At 38.4% G+C, this 27,143-nt stretch overlaps 1 protein-coding gene across 1 annotated transcript; it reads right to left on the bottom strand.

Annotated features, from left to right (window-relative positions):
- Nucleotides 1–1,737: 1,737 nt before the first annotated feature.
- On the bottom strand, nucleotides 1,738–26,564 carry ppm1h (protein phosphatase, Mg2+/Mn2+ dependent, 1H; the record flags this gene model as incomplete). Its single annotated transcript, XM_081355468.1, has 10 exons — nucleotides 1,738–1,894; nucleotides 3,547–3,698; nucleotides 6,946–7,053; nucleotides 12,689–12,752; nucleotides 13,719–13,837; nucleotides 14,049–14,133; nucleotides 15,690–15,802; nucleotides 18,893–19,264; nucleotides 22,616–22,778; nucleotides 26,338–26,564. 10 exons carry the CDS (start codon nucleotides 26,562–26,564, stop codon nucleotides 1,738–1,740), a joined length of 1,560 nt encoding a protein of 519 aa, XP_081211594.1.
- Nucleotides 26,565–27,143: the final 579 nt, after the last annotated feature.

The raw sequence follows: 27,143 nt of genomic DNA, 5'->3' as shown, positions 1-27,143 counted from the left end.
TAGTTAACCGAGACGGTGAAATGACGGCTATTGCTTGTTGGGATATTATGCAAATGAAACATTATAAGCCATTCAGTGCTGTTCTGTCTTACAGTCTTCAGATCACATTTAATTTGAGTATTTTTAAACTCCTTTTAGTGTTTTATATGACTTAACGATCAACATCAAAGACCGCGACTATCCTTCACGCCAAACTGGTTTACCTGCCTCAAAAGTCCATTAAAACCATGAAAGTAGTCTAGCACTATGATGTACAGTCTACTTAAATCACATGATGAATTATGATCCATTTCTCAATCAAAACTAAATCATTACTCACCGAAAATCTCCACCCCACCAATCAAAAACAAATTTGGCGCTTGAAAAATGCAACAAATTAGAATTTTGAGAAGAGCCAATCAGATCAGCGAATTACTGATATCACATACAATACAAGCAATGGTCAATAATGACAACATGTTTGGTTTGGTGTGAACCTACGACTTTATTCTTTTAACAACTGTCTGGAATTTTTTTGTTTTACACAGGGAGTACATCATTTGGGTAAACATATGAAATTATTCCTGTTATTTTAGAAACATTTAGAAACATCTTAAGTGAGTTTTTATTAAAAATCTGTCGGCCATTTCAATAAGCATTAATGGAGCCACATAAGCAGTTTATGAATCATTGTTGCAGTGCATGTGTGTGCACTTCCCAGAATGTGCCTTTAGTAAGCATGTGATGCCCTTGCAGTGCCGTCCACCCACACAAACGACTGCGCTAAAGTGTTAGAGAGCTGTACACACACACACACACACACACACACACACACACACACACACACACACACACAGCTGAATCTATGTCCAAATTAGTCTTGTTTTGGTCACACTCAGGTTGTGCTGACCAGATGGCCACTCTCTTGGGGAGTGTGTATATGTGTGTGTTTGCACATTATGTGTGTGTGTGTGTGTGTGTGTGTGTGTGTGTGTACGAAAGCCTTTCCAAATGCTCACAGCGGGTTTGTGCTGTAGAAGAGGAAGGTGCCACTGTGAACATGATGTAGCGCTAGTCAGACCTCAGCGAACCTCCACACGGGAGCCCTGACGAACAGATTGCAGGTAGGTGTTAATTCACGTACAGAAATCAACGGTAATGCTCGCTGAACATGACACTTCTCCACTGACACATACTGAGGCGAGTGGAAGATCAAGTCGGCATTATTTAGCTATTGCAAATATACAGCGCACGAAAGAAACAAAACTGATTTTCAGTCCTTGTAAAACAGGATGTACAAATAACAGCCAGAATTGCTTTGATTTGATTTTTTCCAAGGAACGCAAAGAAGGAAAACCACAAACTAAACATTCAAAGGATAAATGAATATCCTGAAAGGACAAACAAAACACGGTTGTTTCCGCCTAGCTGCCAGATGAGTGCGGATAAACAAACTGCGGTGGGTGCGCATCTGTCCACGGAGAACTTCAAAGAGTCGGACGACTCCTTCAGTCATTGTGCAAAGTTATAACTTATATACTGATCCCATCATCCCACGCGGACGTTGGGAACGTTGACGTGGGTCTTCAAAGTCAGTAGATGTTGACTTTCAAGTCTTAAAAGCAAATGTCCGTGTTGTAAATGAGCTCAAACGCAGAGCGCGTTCCACAAACTCCAGCAAGACGCTGTGTGAGCATCTGAGCGTCGTGTTAAAGACGGATTCAGTCCCATTCGGTTGGCGCCCTGCCTCCTGATTGGTCAGCTCGGCTGAGGCTGTTTACTGCCGTTCATTAGAGGAATTATGAAGACCGAGATGTCATCTCCGGATCCCAGCCGGTCTCCGGCGATTCTCCAGCCTCGGTCCTTCAAGACTCCTCTGGCCTTCATCACCAGGTCTTGAGCCGCCATGGTGTACCTGAGAAACAACGGAGATGCTCTTCAGATCAGTCTCTCCAAATTAAAGGGATTGTTCACCCAAACGTGACGTTCAATCATCATTACTCAGTTATATTAGTTTAATTGAGTGTTTTAGGGTATAACATAACTGGGGTGTGTTTCCCAAAAGCATCGTTAGCCAACTATGGTCGCAAGTTCTGTCGTTATCAGCAGTTCATCGAGTAACGAACATTGACAAACAGCATTGCAGAGTTGTGTGTTTGAAACGACAGATCACGACCTGTGGTTAGAAGCAGTTTCTAGTTTGTATGACATGTGGACTCAATAAATCATCATCTTGAGCAAAATAAGCAAGATGACATTCAGTGCAACCTGTGTCTTTAATTTAGAATACATACAAATGTCATTTACGTCTTTTAGTTTGTCAAGAGATTTAAAGCGTCGTTGTTGAAGAGTGCGCATGTGTGAACGAGCTCTAGTGTAAGAACGAGTCTTTGATTGAATCTGGAAATAAAGCAAAATAACTGAGAAAAATGAGAAATAGTCCTCAGATGTCATGTCTGTAATTTATAGCGAAACATCTAGCGTTAATTCGATCTCAAACAGATTCATTAAGAGTAGTTATTACTCAAACACGTGCATGACGTCATTAACCAACGTGGTTGAACGACCAATTTACGACAATACAGTTTCGGGAAACAGTCGTGACTCGCTAGTTGGTTTCTTCAACGATGCGTCGTACTATGATAGTGAAGCAGCGAGTTACGGCGCTGTACGGGAAACACACCCCTGTGTGTTTTACCCCATCTGTGAATAAAGTCAAATTAAACAGAAGTACAAGAGTAGCAGGAAAAATCATAGGATCCAAGCAGAAGTCAGTCGATCTATTATATGAAATTGCTGTAGCTTTGACTATAAGGAGACACAACACACCGCTTGAATCATGTTTTTGAATTATTACCATCTCGTCGTCGTTATAGAACACCAGACACAATTAAAGCAAATAAAGTCTTTTAAATAAGGGGTGGGAAATGTGAATATTTTAAGCTTTGATTTTGTGGATGTTGTGTATTGTTGATTGTGTGGCGAGACCAAAGACCAATTCAAGACTGAACAATAAAGTACTACAACAACTTCATGTCTTTCCAAACCCATATGACTTGAGGAACAACATGAGTGTGAATGAATGATGAGTGAATCTTTGGGTGAAGAAGAAAACCACTTTCTTGAAATGTCCTTCATGTGTCTTTATTAACACTGATGGTTCTTGGCTTGATCCTCCAACCCAGTTCCCAGTCCAGATCTTCAACACTGAAGCTTCTATGCTTCCATTCACACTCTTAAAACATAAAAGTAACAAAACCATTTGGTTCCCCAAAGAATCTTTCAGTGAACATTCTAAAAAGAACCTTTCTTCACTCTAAAGAACCTTTTGATCAGTTCCGTGGATGTTGAAGGTTCTTCATGGAACCATTGTTCCACAAAATGTTGGAACATTCTTTTTAGAATGTTCACTGATAGAAATGATTCTTCTATGACATCACTTTTTGGAACCTTTATTTTTTTATATCTCATGTTAAAAGCCAAACCTCATTCTCTTCTACGTGAACCAAACACAGGCCATCATGCTGTACTAGATAGTTGATACTCAACCAAAGCTGAGGAACCTGCCTGTGCTGGTCATCAGGGTCACAGTTTCCAAGGAAACCAGATACCGCTTCTGCCACTTCCTGATTGGACAACACGTCCCAGAGTCCATCAGTGGCCAGGACCATGACATCATCAGCGCCGTGCTCATGCTGAGACAGGTTATAGACCTTCACCTGTAGAAATGACGTATTAGAATGGAACATCATGCGCTAATAATTAGTACATCAGTGATTTTAGATTATTGTGTAGCTGGACAACTGAAACATCCCACGAATAAGCTATTTAACTTAACAGAAGAAGAGTTTAGTGTGATTATTATTATTAATCTAATTGTTTTAATATTCAAATTTTAATATTATACTAATATTCAAAGAAATTTTGTCCAGTAAGTGATAAACTACTTTATGACTTTATAAATTCTTTCTTTTTTTTTTTCTTTTTTTTTCCAAAATGTTAAATTTAAGTGAGCATTAGATTTATTTAGTTATTGATTTGTTTGTTTCATATCAGAAAGCGTGTTTTCTTGGCAAGAACAGGGTCAAATCAGTAGTAACCAAACTAAATAAATAATTTAACAAAATTATCGGAAACACTTGTAGCTTCATCTGTCGTGACTCAAACGGTCAGTGTTTTTGGTTAAAGGTGTTTTTGGTTAAAGGTTTTTGGTGAATTTCCATCTAAAAGCCGACCGGCCGAACGCTCACGATCCCATAAGCCTGTTAGACGCAGTCAGAGACTCTCGACAGAGTGTTGCTCACACACATCGTGACTGAGACCCATTTCATCACACTCACTGCATCACATCAACACAGCAATGAGGACAACCATTCACACATGCTTTCTTAAACAGCTCTGTACAACACACTTTTATTTCAATTATATTCTTAATCATAATGGATCAAATATAATTATTAATTATAATTCTATCATTTTTTATGAAAAGGTGTCAAAAATTGTATATTTAACATGGATAAATGAATACATTAAATATTTAAATAATAAATCCATTTAATTATCTATATATTAGTTTATATAATTTATATATATATAAAGATTCAAATAATTAAACACATATGTATTAATATATATATATATATATATATATACACACACACACATATTAGATAGAAATAGATACTAAAATAATAATTAAAAATATGCAATATATTAAAGATATGCACATTTAATTTATTTTAAATTAATACATTTTATTCAATGTTTAAATTATAACATAATTATTTAATCCATTTAACTTTAATTTATTATGATACATTATGATTAATATTATAATTACATTTTTATACATGAATATGATGTTGTATATATATATTTTTTAAATTTACATTTACATTTCCTTGTAAATTAATATATTCAATATATTTAAATAATAAATCTGTTTTAAAAATCATTGTTTTATTTAAAATATATTTTAGAATATAGAATAGATTATATTAGAATACTTTTTATAAATTAATACATTTTATTCAATATTTAAATATATATATATATAAAATTAAAATACTTAAAAATAATATTTTTTATTAATTTATAAAAATGTATTAGAATATATTTATTATAGGGTTATATTGTATTATTTATTATTATAGGGTTTACATACATACATATATATATATATATATATATATATATATATATATATATATATATATATATATATATATATATATATATATATATATATATATACATATAAGATAGAAAGATAGAAAGATAGACAGATGGATAGAAATCATATTTGATGTGAGTGTCAGGTTGTCCTCGGTGACCCAGCCTCGACCTTTCACCCAGTGTGTGTGTGTCACAGAAAGGAGAAGAACGAGTCGATCTAACCGGAGCACAGTTGACTGAGGTCTACATGTTTCACAATCATATAACGGGGGAAAAGTGCATCGAGGAGAAGGAGGAGGAATAAGAAAAACAGATCAAAGAGAAGCGAGAGAGAGAAAGTGCAGACGGCGGGACGAACCGTGGATGAACTTTACACAGCGTGTGAATTAAAGATCAAGAGAGCTTCAGAAGAGTTGAGGAGACGAGAGACTCGTGTCACTGCTTCAACTCCAGCACTTCACTCTTAAAGCAGTAAACACTGATATACAGCACATTATCTATATATCTGAGGCTATATCACGTATAGAAGCTGCTTTACATTAATAAGCCAAACAGACCCGATGTCTGACCCAGAAACCCTTGCAAAAGTACTGTGCTGTCGGCATCAGATGGGAATACCAGTACTTTAATATATTCAGTAGACTGCATTTTCAAGTTACTTCCGAAATACTCAGAAGAGTCTGAAAAACAAGGCATTCCCATGATACCTTTGGGGGGGGGGGGGTGATACCATAGTAAATGTCTAAAAACATGATAATACCATGCAAAACGCATCCCAAAACATGGTAATAACATGGTAAATGTCCACACAGTATGGTAATCCCATGTTACCATATTATGCAAAATAATAACATGGTACTTTGTTTAAAAAAAAAGTCATGTATTACCATGTTACACAGTCAACAAAACGTGATATTATCATTCCCTTTCCAAAAACATCATAATACCATGGTAAATATCCCCAAACAACATGGTAATACAATAAAATAAAAATAAAAACAGTAACACAATGGCTCTTTTTTCCAAAAAATATAGAAATAGTAAATACCATGGTGAATGTCCACAAATCATGGTAATACCATAGTACCATATTCAAAAACACAGTAATACCATTGTTTAAAAAACAAAGCATGGTATTACCATGGTACATATTTAACATATTTTACCCTTTCCCAAAGAAACAATGCCATGATTAAAAAAACACGGTAATACCATGGTACTTTTTGCAAAAAACATACTAATGCCATGGTAAATGTAAGTATCATTGATATACTATTATAATATTTATTAGTCATTTTGTTGTATTTTTTACACTTTTTAAAAACGTCTATACTATAGTTTTTATTTCGTTTTATTATTTTATTTCATTTTATTTTAGTTATATTAGTTCTTCAACTTGAACTAAATGAAAATGAGAAATGATGTAGCTGACAATAAGTTCATTTTTATATATATTTTGATGCAGTTAATGTTTATTTTGTTTCATTTCATGAAATCTTTTAGTTAATGATAATAACCCTGCCATACACTCTATAGCATTATATTAAACAACAACAACAACAACAACAACAAAAGAATCCAGTAAAAACATGGTAATACCATGGTGCCATGTCCAAAAAGCATGGTAAAATCATGACCAAACAACATGGTACCTTGTTTAACAAATATGACATTACAGTGATGTGCCAAAAAACAATAATACCATGGTCTTGCTTAGCTAGTGAAGTAATGAAGTCATCTGGAGTGTGTGTGTGTGTGTGTGTGTGTGTGTGTGTGAGGTGAATGACAAACCTCGGGAGAACACAAGAGGAAGGGTTTGATAGCGATGTCAGAGTCGTGAACCTTCAGGTCGTGATCGCCGAGTCCTCGAGTGATGCCGATGGTGGCCAGAACACGAGCCTGAGCGACACACACACACACACACACACACACACACACACACACACACACACACATTACTCACTTCATATATGCCAACAATAGACAGCTTTCCAACCCGTTTACTTCCCTAATCTGCCGTATTTCCTAGTCAAACTAAAGAGTGTCTCTACACTCCTAAAGTTAAAGCTTCTTTATTGGATCCATAAACAAACTTACGTTTTTAGAGTGGAAAAAGGTTCTTAAAGGGACAATAAGTAACTTTTTAGGTATTTTATTATCTAAAATCAATATTTTTATTCATAAATATGTCCTCAATGGTGTCCAAATACCTCTGCCAATGATCTGACTTATCCTCGTAAACGAAGAATTTATTATCTTTATATACATGGGACGGGTAGGTCCACGGAGGCTTCCATGTAGTTCCGCCATCTTGAAAAACTATAATAGCAGAGAGGGACAAAAAGTACTAGGCCAACGCGTTTCCACAACGCGTTTTCGTTCAGAGCCCGCGTCAAGTGACTGAAACCAGCAGAAACGGAGCAGAGCAGTGAGTGGCGCTTGTCACTGCCCCGGCAAGTTTAAAAGGCTGCACTGCACGGTTAAGTCAAAGGATAACGAGTCCTCTTAGTCGAAAAACTCCACAATAAGACCGTAAAAGGAAACGTGATCGGAGATTACAAAAACAAGGGTTATTAGCTATAATGTCGGGATAGCTAATGCAGGAGAAAGCTTTTAAAAGAGACGCTGAAGTTGCCTGCTTTCTTCTCGACAGGTAAGTCAATGTTAAGGTCTTAATTACAGGCTTTTTATTTTTTATTAGCCTATATAGACCAGCGTTTCCCAGCGGGAAACTGTGTAAAAAAAAAAAATCTTTACCATCAATCTCGGATCGTCGGAAGTCTCTAATAACAACAAATAATGCGCACAAATTTATAATACAAATGCAAATCATAAGTTTTTGGCGTTGAATTGCGGAGGTTGCGCTTGCATGTGATTTTATTCCCGTGCCTCATTCCCAGTGCGTCCACATAAAGCTGCCTATTTTTCATTGATGCGCTTACAGTCAAATACACACGAATTGTCACAACGTCCGTCTTGCCGCGTATTCACATCGGTTGTGCTGCTGTCAACGCAACGCGTGCGATTAATATTTTTCAATTTAACACGTTAAAAATATTTAACGCAATTAAAGCAGCATTTTTTTCTGTCATCCTTTGGCTAGCGTTACATTATATAATCACGTTCTTCTTCATGCAAATGCTTCTAACCATGCAAGCGAGAAAATACAAAAGAGAATGCGCTGTCTGTGATGCTGACACGACGCGCGCCAGACTCGACTTCTCTTTCGAGCTTTCGCTTTGAGTATCCTCATGAGAGCAGTCTTAAATTAGTTAAATAAAGTCTTAAATGAACGTTAAGAGTTGTGAGAAAATGGGACGCTTGTGGGATCCACATGTGACAGTGCAGCAGTGACATCAGAATCAAATAACACTTCATTCATAAAAAGATGCCATTAAACAATTATTTGAAATATACTGTCTTTATGATGTTTCTACATTAATTTGGAGATTTACTGTGAAATTATTAGGCTACATAAAATGTAGTAAAAACAAGCTATCTTGTGCAATTATAACAAAATTATATATTATATAAAATTAAAAATGTTTAATTCATTCATTCATTTGTAACATGCATGAACGAAGAAAAAAAAAAAAAGGAACAGGAAGAAGAAAATCTTATGGTAGCCTACCTGTCATTTATTTGTGCACATCAAAAAAAAAAAAAAAAAAAAAAAAAAAAACCAGCACATTTCAAAGTATAGTATCAAAGTAGTATCGTGACAACACTAGTGTAGGGTGCCACACATTTTTTTTTAAATTTCAAAGGGTGCCTTGACTGAAAAAAGGTTGGGAAACACTGATATAGACAGAAGAACATAGTTAAAAGTTAAACAGGCTCTTTGATGAATAGCAGCTATTGAGTAAAGTAGAGATGGTCCTATAAACAAGGTTGTAAGTTTTGTTTGTTCAAAACTGTAACATTCGTTTGTTCGTTGTGTCAAGTTGTAGTTTGTTTGAAATAACAAACCAGTTCACCAGAAGGAAAACTCGACGAGGTGCTATTAGAAGACATCCTGTCAAAGCTTTTTGGTACATATCGCTTACCGTAGATGCAACGCGCATTTGAAAACGCGAGGCGCTGGAGAGCAAAATTAGTTTGATTGCAAAATACAAATTCACCACTAGATGGGAGTAATTCTTACTTACTGCCCCTTTAAGATTTTTAAATCTTTCTTTAATGTGTAATGTTGAAAACGTTCTTCTCTATATCAGTGTCAGTGTTTCTGAACTCACTGTAGTCTTGAGTTTCTCCCGGGAACGAACACGTCACAATATTCCTCATTATAATAATTAATGCGCAGAATAAAGGGGCGGGGCCTGGTTGAGTTAGTTAGTAGTGTGTTAAACTGGTGGTTATGGTAAGGGGCGGGACATTTCCCAAACACACTCGAAGCGCTCGACCAATCACAACACACTGCTCCAGCTGACCAATCAGAGCACAGTGTGCTTTGCAGAAGGAGGGGCTTCACAGAGACAGAAACTAACAGAGCGTTACTGACAGACTGGGAAGAGAGGAGCCGCAACAATGGAGAATATGAGGAAAATAATCAACATTCAAGCTGTTCCTGTAGTCAGTAATTCTATCCCTTAAAACTCATCTTTGATCACCAAAATTACAAATTTTAAAGTTTTTTTCATCTTCATGCCTTAAAATATCTTGAATGTAACTAGACACCCTTGATCATTTAGTATACGCGGTTCTATGAATATGCAAATGAGCCCCGCCTCCACTCACTCACTCAGCTCAGAGATCCACTGGTTGACGATCACACGTTGATCTGATTGGTTACAAGGTAGTTTGTGACGTCAGAAACACCAGCGATTTCAAAGCGTGTTTTTGAGACTGTCTTTGGTTCACTGCAGTTTTAAGGAGGAAACACTCAGCAATGCTGTCGACTTATGAATTTACACATAGTTTGTCTTAAAGCATATTAAAAACACCGCATAGACACATAAACAACATTAAAAGCTTTTTTCACCATTTTTTCACCACAGGGGGACTTTAACAATGTTCACTTGGGAACCAAAATGGTTCCTCTACCTATGGCATCACTGTGAAAAAGCCTTATTTTTAAGAGTGTACATGATGGTTAGTTTGATACAGAGGGAATCTTTCCCAGAATGCCCCTGCTGGTTAATAATACACATGCCCTCGACCAGCTGCTTTCTCAGACTCCCTCGTGTCGCGGCGGAGTCGTTTTTGAAATCAGCAACCGAACTCTATCGAGACGAGGATCAGAACAGATGCCTCGAGAAGCTGAGACACAGCACACTGATCTCAGAACACATTAACACCCCGACAGCAACAACTCCTGGGAAAAAGGTTTAGTGGGATTCCATTTAGAACGAACTCAATTCTAAAGAACACTTTATGCCAGAAAGGTCTTAAAGGGGTCATATAATGCCATTTTTGTACAAGCTAATATGATTCTTTAGGGTCTAAATGAAAGTTTGTAATATACTTTAAGAATTCTCATTAGTATTGTAAGAAAACACTAATTTTACCTGGTCAAAACCAGCTCTGTTTTCAGCACGCCGTTTCAGTGCATGTGTCTTTAAATGATAATGAGCTTTGCTCACCCCGCCCCTCTGCTCTGTGCGTACACCGTACACAATAACCATAACGCGTTGTTCATTATAAACGTGGGATTATGAATTATATTGAGAACGTCGTATATAGAAAACATGCCGTAATGTACCCTGAGTGTAAACAGCCGCATTCATCGTGAAGCGTGCAAGCGATTTGCAAAGATTAATATAAAGATTATTATAAAGGTCAATAAAACGTTACACTCACTCACTTCTTCTGGAGGTGCAGCAGGAACACGAATAGTTGGTACCGATCCTTTTTTCAGGAGCAGCTTCTTAGTAAAACCAGCTTTATACTGATCCTCGTTTGTAAAGCAGTCTCGAGTCTGGTGAAATGATTCGCTCAAACATGAAAGCATTGACGTTGATCGTGGGGAATATTCCCTTCGAAAACAAACTCAGCCACTGCGTCTTCAGCGGTTCGGATTTAGGAACATCAAAATGATGCTGTGTTCGTTATTACACCCAAGAACAGAACACCACAATCGCTTAGACGCCATTCTGCTCATAGACAGCGCTCCAGCGTATCAACAATGAACGCGCGGACTATGATTGACAGCTCGCGGGTCTGTGTTGAAACGCTGCTGTCAATCAACAATCGTGGGAGGGGCGTCCGATTTGAACGGCTTGATTTAGGAGAGGGGAAAACATATAAGAAGATTAAAAAAAACACTGGATGGATTTTTATCATTTTATGATGGTTGTGTACAGGCACTGCCAACACACATTTCAGTATCAACTTGTAAAAGTGCATGTACCATTATATGACCCCTTTAAATGATCACATAAAACTTTCCTGTTCAACATTTTTTCTTTATGATAGGGTAGAATTCAAATGAAAATAAACTAATTAAAACTATATTCATAAAATGTTCCCATGACGGAACCCTTGAAGGTTCCATATAGAACCTTTTCTTCTAAAACAGTGATATTAGCACTTATTACATGGACACTTCTCACATTTCCAGCGTCCCCAGAAGCTCCCAAAAAAAAAATCCATGATAGTGTTTTTATGACTTTCCACAAGAGGGAATAAATTCAAGAGATTGATCACGTTTGGTCAGAAGAGAGAAAGCTGTCAAATTTGCCGTCACTCCCTCAGCCTTTCTTTCTGCAATCGCTCGGTCTCGCTGACATCAGAACAACAGACGTGCGCAATCTCACGACACGACTGCGTCTGAACGTCTGAAGATGACTGGAGATTTCCTTTGCTTGGCCTTGATGGTTTTTTTCCTCTTTCTCAACTTCTCTGATATGATAGTTCATTCTCCATATATGGCCACAGATTAAGCTTGAAAGATCCTTGTAAGGTCATTGAGTTCACCTTTCAAATCTTTCTTAAAGAGACAGAACTGAAATTAATCTCTAATCTCTAATGTGTAAACCAATTCACATTCAGAAAAAAATCATTTATATATTTGCAAGCAACTCAACCTAATTCATATTCACAAAATGCCATTTGCAAATAGCTCAAACAAGTTTATATGTACAAATGCAAAAAAATATTTTTGTACTTTTCTAAACGTTTCAACAAACATGTTCGAATTAATTGTTGTATCCGCTGGATGTTGAATTTAAAAATCATCCTGTGTGTGTAGATTGCTATGAATTTGTGTTAGACTAGTTTTAGCTAATTAATTGTTTTAATTCATTTTCAGAATTTATAAATTAAACAGCTCATAAACATATTTTATCACTAGAGAAAAATGAAATATGCCCTAAAACATGAAAGTATTATGCAATCATTTAAGACGTTTCTCCTTGTACAGAACCTTTTTGGCATAAAGTGTTCTTTAAAACTGAGTCAAGAACCCTAGAGTTCTTTATAGAACCTTTTTTCTAAGAGTGTAGAAAAGCGAGAGACACGGGCAATCGTTTAAAGACTCTGAGATGACCCCTGTATGACCTTTGTGAAGCAGGAATACGTCTAACTGCCATCTTACCTTTTTTCCTTCTCCGTATATGAGTGGAAACTTCAGATCTTCTTCCTGAACTGTTTTGTACGCCCTGAACAAAGCAACACAACACAGCATCAGACAGCAGCTGAAGCGAACAGAGGAAACTCCAGAGAGTTGCAGACACACACAGTGAATACTGATGCCAAAGCAGAGAGTTATTAAATCATCAGAGTCAGTGTTGAGCAGCCACGTGTACACTACTGTTTAAACGACTGGGCTCAGCACGTTTTTTTTTATTTGTTTGAAAGACATTATAATCATAACATTGATAATAATCATAAATGTTTCTTGAGCAGCAAATCATCATATGCAGAATAGATATGTGACTCTGAAGACTGGAGTAATGATGCTGAAAATTCAGCTTTGATCACAGGAATATATTACACTTTAACAGATATTCACATAGAAAACAGCTGTTGTAATAATTGAATGAATTGTAATAATATTACACCATTTTTACTGTATTTTTGATCAAATAAACGCAGCCTTGATGAGCAGAAGAGACTTTACATATTATAAAAACAGTAATCTATATCATACAGTATATAGGACAATTTGTTCCCAGTAATAAACAACAAAATAACCGAATCAAAGAAGCAGACTTGGAATATTGTGCAAGAGTCATATTGATAACGGTTATGGTGTCTTTATTATGTTTTTGAATCCTATTTGATGCTAGAAGGATTCATTCTCCATTGATAGAAATTTCATGAAGAAAAAGAAACAAGCACATTATTCAAAATATTCAAAGTCATTTGGGTTTGGTATTAATACATTAAAAACATTAATATAATTTTTAGGTGAACTATCCCTTCAAATAGATACATATATAGTGATTATTTGCTCATTTTTTATTCTTTATTTGAGTTTTCTGGTCTATTATTGTGATATGATAAAGGCATGGAATCAGAATGAACTCTGATTGGTCGGTTTGCGTGTCAGTCGGACGGTGTTCGTTATACGTGTGCGGTTGTTGAGCAGAATAATATTAACTGTTCCCGATAGTCAAGCTCACCATCCGTTCATCGTGAAGTCTCGGTACAGCATTCTCTTCCCAACCTCTTTTTTCGTGACCCTTCTGGGAAACTCCAGGTTGGTGAAGTCGTTTCCCAGCAGTGACGGCTGCAGGTGAGCCTGGGAGAGAACGGGACAAAAATGAAAAACAGTGGAGTTTTTCCTGCGGGAAACCGCAAACATGCTTCATAATCAGGGATCTCGTCCTTGATAGAATTCAAACAAACATCAGAGTGCAGAAAACAACATTTTCCAAGGCCACATTCTGAACATGACACATCTGAGGAATAAACGTTTGGATTACTGAATAAAATTCCCAGATTTCTCTCACCAGGAACTGAAGTCTCTGGCGCTCCGATTCTGGAGTGAAGGCGCTGGACATGGGAATGATCTCTCCTGACCGGATGATCAGAGCCCTGAAACACACAACAATATCACACTTACCTCAGAACTGAACAGAATTAAAGTCTATCAGTTCTATTCTGCTCTGTTCTACTCTACTCTGATTAACAGAACATCATATAACAGAATAGAATTAAAGTCTATCAGTTCTATTCTGCTCTGTTCTACTCTACTCTGATTAACAGAACATAATATAACAGAATAGAATTAAAGTCTATTAGTTCTATTCTGCTCTGTTCTACTCTACTCTGATTAACAGAACATCATATAACAGAATAGAATTAAGTCTATCAGTTCTATTCTGATCTGTTCTACTCTACTCTGATTAACAGAACATCATATAACAGAATAGAATTAAGTCTTTCGGTTCTATTCTGCTCTGTTCTACTCTACTCTGATTAACAGAACATCATATAACAGAATATAATTAAGTCTATCAGTTCTATTCTGCTCTGTTCTACTCTACTCTGATTAACAGAACATCATATAACAGAATAGAATTAAGTCTATCAGTTCTATTCTGATCTGTTCTACTCTACTCTGATTAACAGAACATCATATAACAGAATAGAATTAAGTCTATCAGTTCTATTCTGCTCTGTTCTACTCTACTCTGATTAACAGAACATCATAAAACAGAATAGAATTAAAGTCTATCAGTTCTATTCTGATCTGTTCTACTCTACTCTGATTAACAGAACATCATATAACAGAATAGAATTAAGTCTTTCGGTTCTATTCTGCTCTGTTCTTCTCTACTCTGATTAACAGAACATCATATACCATAATAGAAATAAAGTCTATCAGTTCTATTCTGCTCTGTTCTACTCTACTCTGTTTGCCAGAACATCATATAATAGAATAGAATTAAAGTCTATTAGTTCTATTCTGCTCTGTTCTACTCTACTCTGATTAACAGAACATCATATAACAGAATAGAATTAAGTCTATCAGTTCTATTCTGCTCTGTTCTACTCTACTCTGATTAACAGAACATCATATAACAGAATAGAATTAAGTCTATCAGTTCTATTCTGCTCTGTTCTACTCTACTCTGATTAACAGAACATCATATAACAGAATAGAATGAAAGTCTTTCAGTTCTATTCTGCTCTGTTCTACTCTACTCTGATTAACAGAACATCATATAACAGAATAGAATTAAAGTCATGATCCTTCAGAAATCACTCTAATATGATGATCTGATGCTCAAGAAACATTTCTGATGATTATCAATGTTGAGAACAGTTCATATTTTTGTGGAAACCATGATATATTTTATTTCTCAGGATTCTTTGATGAATAGAAAGTTCAAAAGAACAGCATTTGTTACATTATTAATGTCAATTTTGATCAATTTAATACATTTTAATGCTGAATTATTATTATTAAGTATTAATTACAAATCTTACTGACCCCAAACTTTTGAATGATAGTGTATGTATTATTGAAATTATAATTATTAATATATAGTCATTACTATATCTTCAGTCTAGACTTAAGCTCTATATAGAATATATGAATTATGCTTTATGAAACGGTGATGTGGTTTGGTGATGTTCAGTCTCACCTGCTGTCGCCAGCGTTGGCCACGTACAGTTTTCCCAGTAAATACATCACGACCAGCGCAGTACATCCTCCAGAGATACAGTAAACCAACCTCTCTCGAGCGATGTGAGCGTCCTGAGATCACACACACACACACACACACACACACACACACACACACACACACACACACACACACACACACACACACACGGACAACTCAACCCAAAGATATTTCAAATCAGTGCAAAACTTTACAATGTAAAATATCTGTGAATATATAGTAAAGTGTAATTTATTCCTGTGATCAAAGCAGAATTTTCAGCATCATTACTCCAGTCTTCAGTGTCACATGATCCTTCAGAAATCACTCTAATATGATGATTTGCTGCTCAAGAAACATGACAATTATCACTGTTGAAAACGGTTTGCTCCAGATTATTCTGGAAACCATGATAATTTTCCTCAGGATTCCTTGAGTTCAGCTCATTTACATGAGTGCATCATGCAAGAGCTCAGCCTGCCATCTAGTGGCCGAGTGAGATCCAGATTCCTGATCCATAAAACAGACCTGCAAACTCCTCAGAGTAAAAAAGGTGACAGTGCCGGGGGGAGGTGCAAATTCTGCACAGCTAAGATTCTTGATAGCACTGTGTGGAAAAATGTAGTCATATGCTTTTCAAAAAAACAAGTGGTTTTATTTATTTTAAAGCTTAAAGGAATACTTCACCTCTGGAAAGATGAATGTGTATTTAAAATTGGTCATTTATGTAGAAGAAATGTAAAATTATTTTTGAATTTGGAGCTTTCTAGACTAAGAAAAGCCAGAAAATGTATTTTTAGCTCGTGGATGAAAGACAACAACTCCCAGAATGCACTTGCTTCGCTGCCCTAGGAGGTCACTCCCAAGCCACGCCTACCGGTAAGAGAGCGCAGTTGAAAACAACAAAGCTAAGCTACTAGTGAGTCTCCGTGACGAGTTTGTCCTGGATTTCGAAATCGCCCAAAATGTCCGGGATTCGGCTTTTGCGTTCTACAGTCGCCATTCATCATGTTTACTGTGGCGAGCAGGACGAGGCTGAGGGCCGCGGGAGAACGGCGCGAGGCCGGTGGTGTCATTACTGGTCTCGTATCTCTCACGGAGGAGCGGGAATTTTCTTAGCAATGTTAAAACGCACATCAACCGATCACTTGTTTAGCGTTCATGTAAACACTACATTCAGATTCACCAATCGAAATGAATTCAGTTAGATTTAAACAAAAGGTGTGCATGTAAACAATGAATGGCGACTGCAGAAAGTAAAATCCGAATCCCGGACATTTTGGACGATCTCGACGGCTGGACATGTCCGGGAAAAAGAGGATGGCATTGGAAATCAAACGCACTGGCACTGATCTGCGATAGGTCTGTTAGCGCATTAGGTCCAACCCCTTATGGGCGGGTTTGAAAGGGTGGGATCTAGTGCTTGTAGTCTCAACAGAAATCCCCCCTCTTACACTTCCTCCGACAATGATGCAAAATTACAATTTTTGCGTCATTGTGGGAGGAAGTGTAAGAGGTAAATACGGATTTCTCCCGTCTCAGGGGAAAATGAGAGAGTGTTGCACGACCATTCAATAGTATGACTGGGTTTCTAAATATGCAAAGCTTAATGCAAATGGGTGGAGTGTTCCTTTAAGCTTGAGTAAGCAAACTGTACTTTTTATGTAATTTATGTAATAAATAGAACCTCTAAAGTAAAGTGTTACTGATTAGTTATACACCGATTCAGACGTCTCCTGAGTTCACTGTTGGAAAGATCAGTTGTTTTAACCGGAACGCTTTTCAGAGAAGATAAGGCAACTTATTTAGCACAGTTCACACCAGCGGTAATTCAGGAAAAAAAAATCTCCGAATGCTCCACATGAAACGTTGGTCTTCCGACCTTTTACCACCGTGTCGATTTATTTTGATTAATATGTGCGAGGGAGAGAGAGCAAGACAGCGCTTAAAGGCCCCATCCACACTACTGCGTTTTAGTTTAGAAACGGATAATTAAAACGAATCCGTCCACACCAGCGTTTTAGCTGCGTATTAGAATTGATCTCCGTCCACATTAAAACGACTGAAAACGTGTATCACGTGAACATTCACCAACACTGGGCATGCGCGTGCCGGTGTAAACTAGAGACTTTCAAACATAGACTGTAAAAAATGCTTTCAAACATCAAAATGTAATTTATTAATATGTATTTGTGTCAAAATGACATTTAAACATCTTTTCCTATTCTATTTTGCCTGGAAACGCTTCCAACAACTTGCGTGTCGCATGAAAAATAGGCGTCGGCTCTATTTCTAGCATGCACGCGTTTACCGCGCGAGCCGCGTCTAAGAAACTGTTCCAGCAGGTGGAGTTTACTGGTACTGAATATTACCTGTGTATACTCCATGACTGATGACACCCAATCATAGAGCCGAGCGTGAGCCTCTGCGTCATTGTTTCTAAAGTCCTCCGTTTTGACCCGTCTTCACTAAAACGCCCTCCGGAGATTCAAAACGAAAAACGGGTCGGCAGCGTTTCTAAACTTCTCCGTTTTGGGTCTCCGTTTTTGCCGTTTTAGTGTGGACGGGAGGTGCAAACGTAGCAAAAGGTCTCCGTTTTTAAACGAAAATGCAGTAGTGTGGATGGGACCTAAAAGTTTGGAAACGGTGAAGTCTTGAAGTCTTTCGCCTGGCTCCGAAGAGAGAGAGTGAGCGCTCGCGACCGGGTCTCTCTCTATGCTCGTTCTTTCAGTTAAACATGCGCCCTGTCACAAGCGCAGCAGTTCAACTACATTACTCACCGATCAAATAAAACTTTGGCGGGCGCTAAAACAAGTTCAATGCAGGAAAATTCATGCGTGAGTTTCCATTAGACTCACACGGTATCCAGACGTCTCATCCAATAGCGAGCTCAGTTGACGCTGTGTGCTTCAAGATTCTGACGCAAGTGCTAAGATTCCGATTGGCCAAGAGAAAAAGTGCTAAGATTCCGATTGGCCCAGAGAAATGTCAATTATAAGAATTATCCAATAATGTTTCGCAATTCTAGCCTGCATGGCATGTTACTGTGAGTAACAGTAACCCCCCCCCCCCAAAAAAAACTCTCCGGTTCTACGCGATTCACGTAAATGACCCAATTGACCAAGAAAACGGCGATTGTCGCCGAAAAGCGACAAGTTTGCAGGTGTGATAAAAACACTCACCATTTCCTTGAAGGCATTTTCAATGGCTCCCACCACCAGACTCTCCTGTTTGATCTTCTTCTCCATGAAGAAGCGCGGGGCCGTTGTGTTCGGGGACCCCGGGGCCCCCGCGGCCCCCCTGAGCGAGGCGGCCCGGGACAGGCCTCGCTGGGAGCCTCCGGCAGACAGGTGGAGCTGGGGGAGGTGGTGTACGGGGTTCTCCTCGCCTAGACACGTCGGCGGCTGGAGCAACGGGTTCTGCAGGATCTCCAGGATCTCCTGGAGCTGCTCCTCGATGTGCAGGTGGAGGAACTTGGCTGCGAAAACAGCAGCTCCAGGACCACCGTGACCATCAAACAAACCCCAGTAGTGGAAGTCCAGCTCCTTCACCTCCTGCAGAAACAAAACATCGAATCATTCTGTGATTATTCAGCATTGTTTATAGACCTCATGCGCCAGAGAAACACGCATCCAGCATCTTTAGAAAATTGTCTACGAACTTTGCGGTCACTCTGTATATTTCTATGGCATCTCTGTTAAAGAGTAACTAGCTGGTGAAGTGGATTTACTTAATGTAAAGGTAATGAAAGTTATCATGAGGATTATAATGTTTATGAAGATTTTCATTCATAAATGCAAGATGGCTGTGGAAATACAGACCGGAAGACAAAATGCAACACTGAAAAGGGGCGGAGCTACATAAGGTCTATAAATGTGACCCTGGACCACAAAATGGCTCACATGGCTAAATTTTTTTAAATTGAGATTTATACATCGTCTGAAAGCTGGATTAATAAGCTTTCCATTGATGTATGGTTTGTTAGGACAATATAAAACTATTTGAAAATCTGGAATCTGAGGGTGCAAAAAAATCAAACATTGAGAAAATCGCCTTTAAAGTTCTCCATTTATGTTGGCGATTGTGCTGCATTCCCTCACAAAAATAAATGTTTTATATATTTACGGTAGGAAATTTACTAAATATCTTCAGGGAACATGATCTTTACTTAATATCCTAATGATTTTTGCCATAAAAGAAAAATCGATAATTTTGACCCATATATAATCTGATCCCAGCGATTGTTGAAAGAAGAGATGCAACTTTTATCCACTGTAGGGTTACTTTTATACAGTTTGTTGTTCATACTCTGGTCCGATTCATTGTCATTTGCTGATAATGTAAGATGCTAATTTTAAAGTGGTAGTTTTAAAGTTCCCCCTATTATGCTTTTCAGCTTACCTTTCATGTAGTGTGTAATATAGATGTTTGTGAATGTAGAAGGAAAAAGTCTAGTTATTGTCTCTCAAAAAAAGAAGTGATTCTGTATTGTCTGTTATCTGACCAATCAGAGCAGAGTAGACCAATCACAACAGACTGGGCCATCTGACCAATCAGAGCAGAGTAGACCAATCACAACAGACTGGGCCAGAGCAGAGTAGACCAATCACAAGAGACTGAGCCATCTGACCAATCAGAGCAGAGTAGACCAATCACTACAGACTGGGTCATCTGACCAATCAGAGCAGAGTAGACCAATCACAACAGACTGGGTCATCTGACCAATCAAAGCAGAGTAGACCAATCACAACAGACTGGGCCATCTGACCAATCAGAGCAGAGTAGACCAATCACAACAGACTGGGTCATCTGACCAATCAGAGCAGAGTAGACCAATCACAACAGACTGAGCCATCTGACCAATCAGAGCAGACTAGACCAATCACAACAGACTGGGCCATCTGACCAATCAGAGCAGAGTAGACTAGGGTTGGGTACCGAGACCCGGTTCCCCGACGTAAACGGTAGTAACCAGACCGAATAAGAACGAAACTTTCGGTGCCTGATTTCGGTGCCTGACGTTTTTTTACCGCCCCCTATAAAACATCTCGCGGCACGAATGATCCAATAATAAAACATCTCCAGTAAACCAGCAGAGCGAGCATTAATTTAGTTCGTTTGTTAAATAAGAGGCGATCTAGCGCTGAAATGCGTTTTTTAAATCAAGTGATCAAAGTGCTCGTTGCCGCTGCGATCAGTGGCGCGGATACAGTGTTTTCTCTTGTGGCGCGCGCACACCGCACTGTCACTCGGACGCGCGCTTCGTTGCGGAGATCGATCTATTTATGAGGCGCCGTCTATATGATTATGTGCGCGGAGAGTTTGTGTGTGTGTGTGTGTGTGTGTGTGTGTGTGCTCGCGTCTCAGATGAGTATGCGCGGAGAGTTCCGCGCGTCTCGTGTGTGTGTGTAGAGTTTGCGTGTTTGTGCGTGAGCGACTTTAGATGTGATGTTGAGCATTTCATATTAGTTTGAGCATTCAGCAGTATACATGTATGACTACTTAGTAGGCCTATATGTGTATGCAAGGGTTTCATATGTGCGTGAATGAAGTTTGATTTAAAGGGATACTCCACTTTAAAATGAAAATTCTGTCATCATATACTCACCCTCATGTTGTTTCAATTCTTTATGAATTTCTTTCTTCTGCTGAACAGAAAGGAAGATATTTAGAATAATATCAGTAACCAGACAGTTTCTGGTCTCATTTACTTCCATAGTATTTTTTTTTCCTACTAGCCTATGGAAGTCAATGAGACCAGAAACTGTCTGGTTACTGACATTCTTCTAAATATCTTCCTTCCTGTTCAGCAGAAGAAAGAAATTCATACAGGTTTGAAACAACATGAGGGTGAGTATATGATGACAGAATTTTCATTTTAAAGTGGAGTATCCCTTTAAGCCCTAGACGACGCCTATCTATTCATTCTGGTGAAATCACAAAATATAATGGACACAACGTGTCCCTGCTTGATATACAACCACTGATGAGCATAATCGTAAAAAATAAAAAAATAAACTACGAATGCGGATTAGAACCCAAAACCTCTGACACGCCTGACTAAAGTTCAAGTTCAGCTGCCAGTGTTCCTCTTCGGATAAGTCTAGTATTTTAATGCCAACTGCAAATCTTGCATATCAAGTATGAAGTATATCAATATCAAGTATATTTATATGAGGCTATACTGTGTGTGTTAAATATTTCTGCTCAGTGTCAGATATTTCTCTGTTTTGTAAAAGTCATAATATTAGAAGACAAAATTTTGATGTTAACTCAAGTGTTTTCGGCTACATCAGTAGCCTTTTAAACGGCACAATTTTTCATTTAATCAGAAATCAGAAAATCACTCTCTCACACACACACACACACACACACACACACACACACACACACTCAGGTATTATTTTTTTGATAAAGTGTGTGCGGTTTAGTTTTGTTAAGTACCGTTTCAAGAACCGTTTAAGCACCGGAACCGTTTGAAAAATACCGAGTAGGTACTGGTATCGGATAAAACCCAACCGATACCCAACCCTAGAGTAGACCAATCACAACAGACTGGGTCATCTGACCAATCAGAGCAGAGTAGACCATTCACAACAGACTGAGCCATCTGACCAATCAGAGCGGAGTAGACCAATCAGAACAGACTCTCAGGAATGCGGGGTTTAGAGAGAGCGAATCCTTTATCGAATTGTTTAGACACTGTGAGAAAAGAGCTGACGCTGGAATGTTAATTATAAGTGTTTTTTTGACCTTGATTGCATGTTAACCTGTTGTAAGAGATCCCAAACAAAACTAGGAGCCTTTAATTAAAATAGCATAATGGGGCACTTTAAAACCTGAGTGTGTTATGGACCATCTCTCATTATCTGAAGCCCTTCTCCCAGTACAGCTGTGAACCTCACCGTGCTGTCGATGGTCTCCAGTATGTCAGCGCTGGGCAGAGAGGAGCGTCTCCGGGTGGGAGTGTAACTGGGGCTGGACGGGTCAGCGGGTCTCTTCCGGAGCTCCACCACCTCACAACACGCCTGGTCCTCGTTCAGGGCACTTTTACCTGCATTGATCACCCTGTAGAGTCGAGACACAGAAGATCAGCACAGCTACAGTTTCCCCATTAACAACGTGACATACAGTATATAAAGATATAAAAGGTATCTTTTCAATTGATTAGGAATCGTTAAAATTCAAACGATACCCAACCCTAGAGTAGACAAGGCCTCACATTGTGTCCTAACGACACGCGATAAAAGGTTATTGTCCATGTTAGTCAGAGTGTTTGTCCTAACCAGCCGCGCCGGCGACACGCGACGATTCTATTCTAGAACTATTTTTCTGACGTCGCGCTGGAACAACAAACACAAAGTGTGGCAATGATAATCTCAGGGACTGTTTATGTGCTTTATTTAATGTTAAAAGTGTGTCATGTGACTTTGAATGTCATTTAGTGCTCCAGCTTTGAAGCTGTAAAAGCAACAATGGATAATTCACCTCAGATCTTGAAATTAAACAAATGGAAACAAGAACGTTCAAACTGTGAACAAACAAGTGTATTCTTTGACAAAGATTGTTTTAGTAACTCAGCCTATGTATTTTTAATAATGTTTAAATGGTGTATTATTTGTGAATTTGATTATGTGCGTATCCATTTTCTTGCGAGTGCCGTCAAGATTACTCTCTGGTGCCGTGCACTCGCCCCGAGACTCCGCCCACACGCTGTTCTGATTGGCTGATTCCACCCACACACTGTTCTGATTGGCTGAATCCACCCACACACTGTTCTGATTGGCTGACTCCGCCTACACACTGTTCTGATTGGCTGTGGGTTTTGATTGATTGTGACACATCTCGTAGTCGCGTGGAAGTTCCGTCATGACAACTCTCTGAGTGTTTGGCATGGTAATGGATAGATAATGAATAGCACAGAATTGAGCAAGTATGACTTGCTGCTGCTGTACAATATAACATACACGAATTACCCGTAGCAGATCTATACAGGTGGAGCTGGGGAAGGAGGAGAGTTTCTGAAAGCGTGCTTCAACTCATACAGCAAATGCTGACAGTATTTGAAGGTTGAGCTGCGAGCTCATTGGCTACTAATACAGCAGGAACCAATCAGCTGTGCCCATAGAGAATGATGTGATTGCAAGCAGGATGAGTTAAGGACCAATCAGTGTGGTCTCTGCTTCATATTTTTTGTAATAGTCTTTTCTTCCCTATTGTTACATATATACGAGTTAAATGGCTTCTCAAACAAGAACAAATGTAGGCGGGGCTTGATTTTGTCTGTGGGGAATTGGATGGTTGTGGTTTGCTATTGGTGGATCTCATGTGATTGACAGGTTGCCCCACCCTCGTCATCAGAGAAGAGAAGAGAAGAGAAGAGAAGAGAAGAGAAGAGAAGAGAAGAGAAGAGAAGAGAAGAGAAGAGAAGAGAAGAGAAGAGAAGAGAAGAGAAGAGAAGAGAAGAGATGTTGCTGTTATAAAGGGAGGGGAAGATATTCTAATTCAAGATTACCAGGAACATGAATTTTAAAAACAGTGATGTGCACGGTTAAATCGTTTATAATAAATACTACAATATTCCATAAGAAAATAAGAACGGTCCATTTTGATGTCATGATAACCCACATAGACTCAAGAGCCTTTCACACTGACAAACATTTGGCATAATGATGATGGAATAGTTAATTTAGCTTAAGTTGAAACAAATGCATCTAGTCAATTTGTTAAAATATTTTTTTGTTTGAGAACTGAAGTATGATTATTTTGCACGTTTGTATTTCAGAGTACATCACAGCTCCTGCGTAACAGCCAATCAGAGCACAGCTCAACATTATTATTCATGACCCTTCCAAATAAGGTAATAACAGCCCATTTCACTCTAGGGACAAATCCTAGGGTTGTAAATGGACATGTAAAACCGTATCTGGAGAATTTTGGCCCTTACCTAAGCCACATACCTTCTATATAGATATCAGAGAACAATTTAAAATATTGTATCAATGCACTCTATGGCACTTTTAAGTTTAAATCTACAACCTTCATCAGGTCATCCTCAAACAAAGCCTTTCGAGCTCCTAATCTCTGCCATCATCATCTCAGAAGAGTCACACGAGACTCATGAACGTCTGATAATGCCCACATCACAACAGGGTTTCCACGGAAACTGATTTCTGCATCTTCATTGATTAGTTAATGAGGATCTAATGGGATTCATACAGTTCACAGCCTGTCCTGAGAGGAGACACATCATTCCTCAGGGACATTTGTGACGTCTCACTCCTGTTGCTGGAAATGCTGCTTTTTATGTACAAAATGTGACTGGATTCCAGGAACAATATTTCTCACAACCAATCAGGGTTCAGCGTCGGTCCAAGGTTAAAAAACACACATTAACCACTCAATTTATGGTTAGGGTTTTTGCCAATCATTGTTTAACCTAGTTTGGTTCTTAGACTTAGACATTTCAGAGTGTTCTTTTTGACGAAATGACTTTGTCTTCTGGATAGACAGACAGACAGACAGATATAGATAGATAGATAGATAGATAGATAGATAGATAGATAGATAGATAGATAGATAGATAGATAGATAGATAGATAGATAGATAGATCTGGTTGATAAACTGCTCCAGTTAAACACAACAGTGCATGTTCTCCTGAGAGTTGGTCATGTGACCCGGCATCGAGAGCTCTTCCCTGTCAATCTCACTTCTCTAGAGCGACATCAGGAAGGGAAGTGAGTGAGTCTCGTATCCGAGAGCTAAAGGTGAATTAAACATCTTGAAGATGTTCCAGATCGGAGTGTGTAGAGACTGTACTGGACAGAAGTATATTCAGTTACTTTGCAAAAAATCCCACAAGGAATGATGTAATCAAATCACTGACTACAGGTTATGTTACACTTAGCCTATTGCTACATGGTTAAATATATATTAGCCTACATATTGTAGTTGTTATTCTTGTAAATTGCAGTGATGTTATTGTTAAATATAACTATTAAAAACATTTTTTGGTAATTTAAATAAAGCTGAAATAATATGAAATAGATATATTAGGTGGAAAAACTTTAACTTAAATTGTTTTTACTAAAACCTAAATAAAAATAAATTATATATATATATATATATATATATATATATATATATATATATATATATACTGTATATACATATATATATATAGATAGATAGATAGATAGATAGATAGATATTCTTTAACTAAGAATAAAATAAAATAAAATATTAGTAAAATACATTTTTGTATTTTAAAATAAAAATAAAACAGTGCCAGAGGACCAAAAACAAAATTAGGCTATAACGAACAAAAGAAAAAAGAAAAAGGATGCAAGCCTGCTCTACACAACATCACACCTGCATGCTTACAACTATAAGATCTAATCGCCGACATGACAGTTTATCAGATTCAGATTATGATATAATGCGCAAAATGCGCGCATGCGCCCTGGCTAAACCTGCATGGATGGAAATGAAAGTATGGATGCGTGTCATGGATCTTGCATTCTCTATTCCTCATGTGATTCTCATAAAACTCTCATGTGATTATTCTCATCATGATGAGAACGAACACACACACACACACACACGCCGCAGCATCCGCGTACTCACTCCGCGTAACCGGCGGCCCAGGGCAGCTTGCTCTCCTTGAGGATGAGGATGGGTCTGGAGATGTGATCCGCAGAGCACTCCACCTCGTCCGGGGACAGCGCGAGGAAATCCGGCCTGCTATACCGGAACCGGGCCGGGAGATCCGGGTGAGCCTCGGTCGCGCTGGAGCCCGAAGCCATGATGCCGCCGATGATGTTGGAGACCGCGGACCGCACGCGTGTCATCATCATGATGATGTCGGTTGGTGATGATGATGATGATGATGATAGTGGTGGTGGTGATGATGATGGTCACAGGCACGCGCACTGAACGCTGGTGAACACACGCAGCGCGCACCTTCAGTCACTGAACGGAACTGAACCCTGGGTGACGTCACTGGTCATTGGTGACTTTGACCCTCACATTTATGTTACTTCCTTATTATATGTATGTGTAAAAAAAAAAAAAAACCTTCACGTTCAGTATCTCCATCAGGAATAAGTGTTTTGGTTCTTAGACATTGTACTGTGTTTTTTTATTTTAATATCTTGTTAGGATGTTTCAGGTCTATAGAAGTAACAAGGGGGGGGGGGAGAGTGTGTGTGTGTGAGAGAGAGAGAGAGAGAGAGAGAGAGAGAGAGAGAGAGAGAGAGAGAGAGAGAGAGAGAGAGAGAGAGAGAGAGAGAGAGAGAGAGAGAGAGAGAGAGAGATCTTCAGGTCCCAGGACAAGCACACATTATAAGGACACTAGTTTGTAAAGTAAAAACATTTCACAAGTTTTATTTGTACATAATCAGTTGGATATAAAGATATGACTTCAGGAGGGG

This window comes from Scardinius erythrophthalmus (assembly GCF_964197995.2).
Source record: "Scardinius erythrophthalmus genome assembly, chromosome: 24".
Classification (NCBI taxonomy): Eukaryota; Metazoa; Chordata; class Actinopteri; order Cypriniformes; family Leuciscidae; genus Scardinius; species Scardinius erythrophthalmus.
Note: the sequence above shows the minus strand (reverse complement) of the source record. Positions and strands in the feature narration are given on the sequence as shown.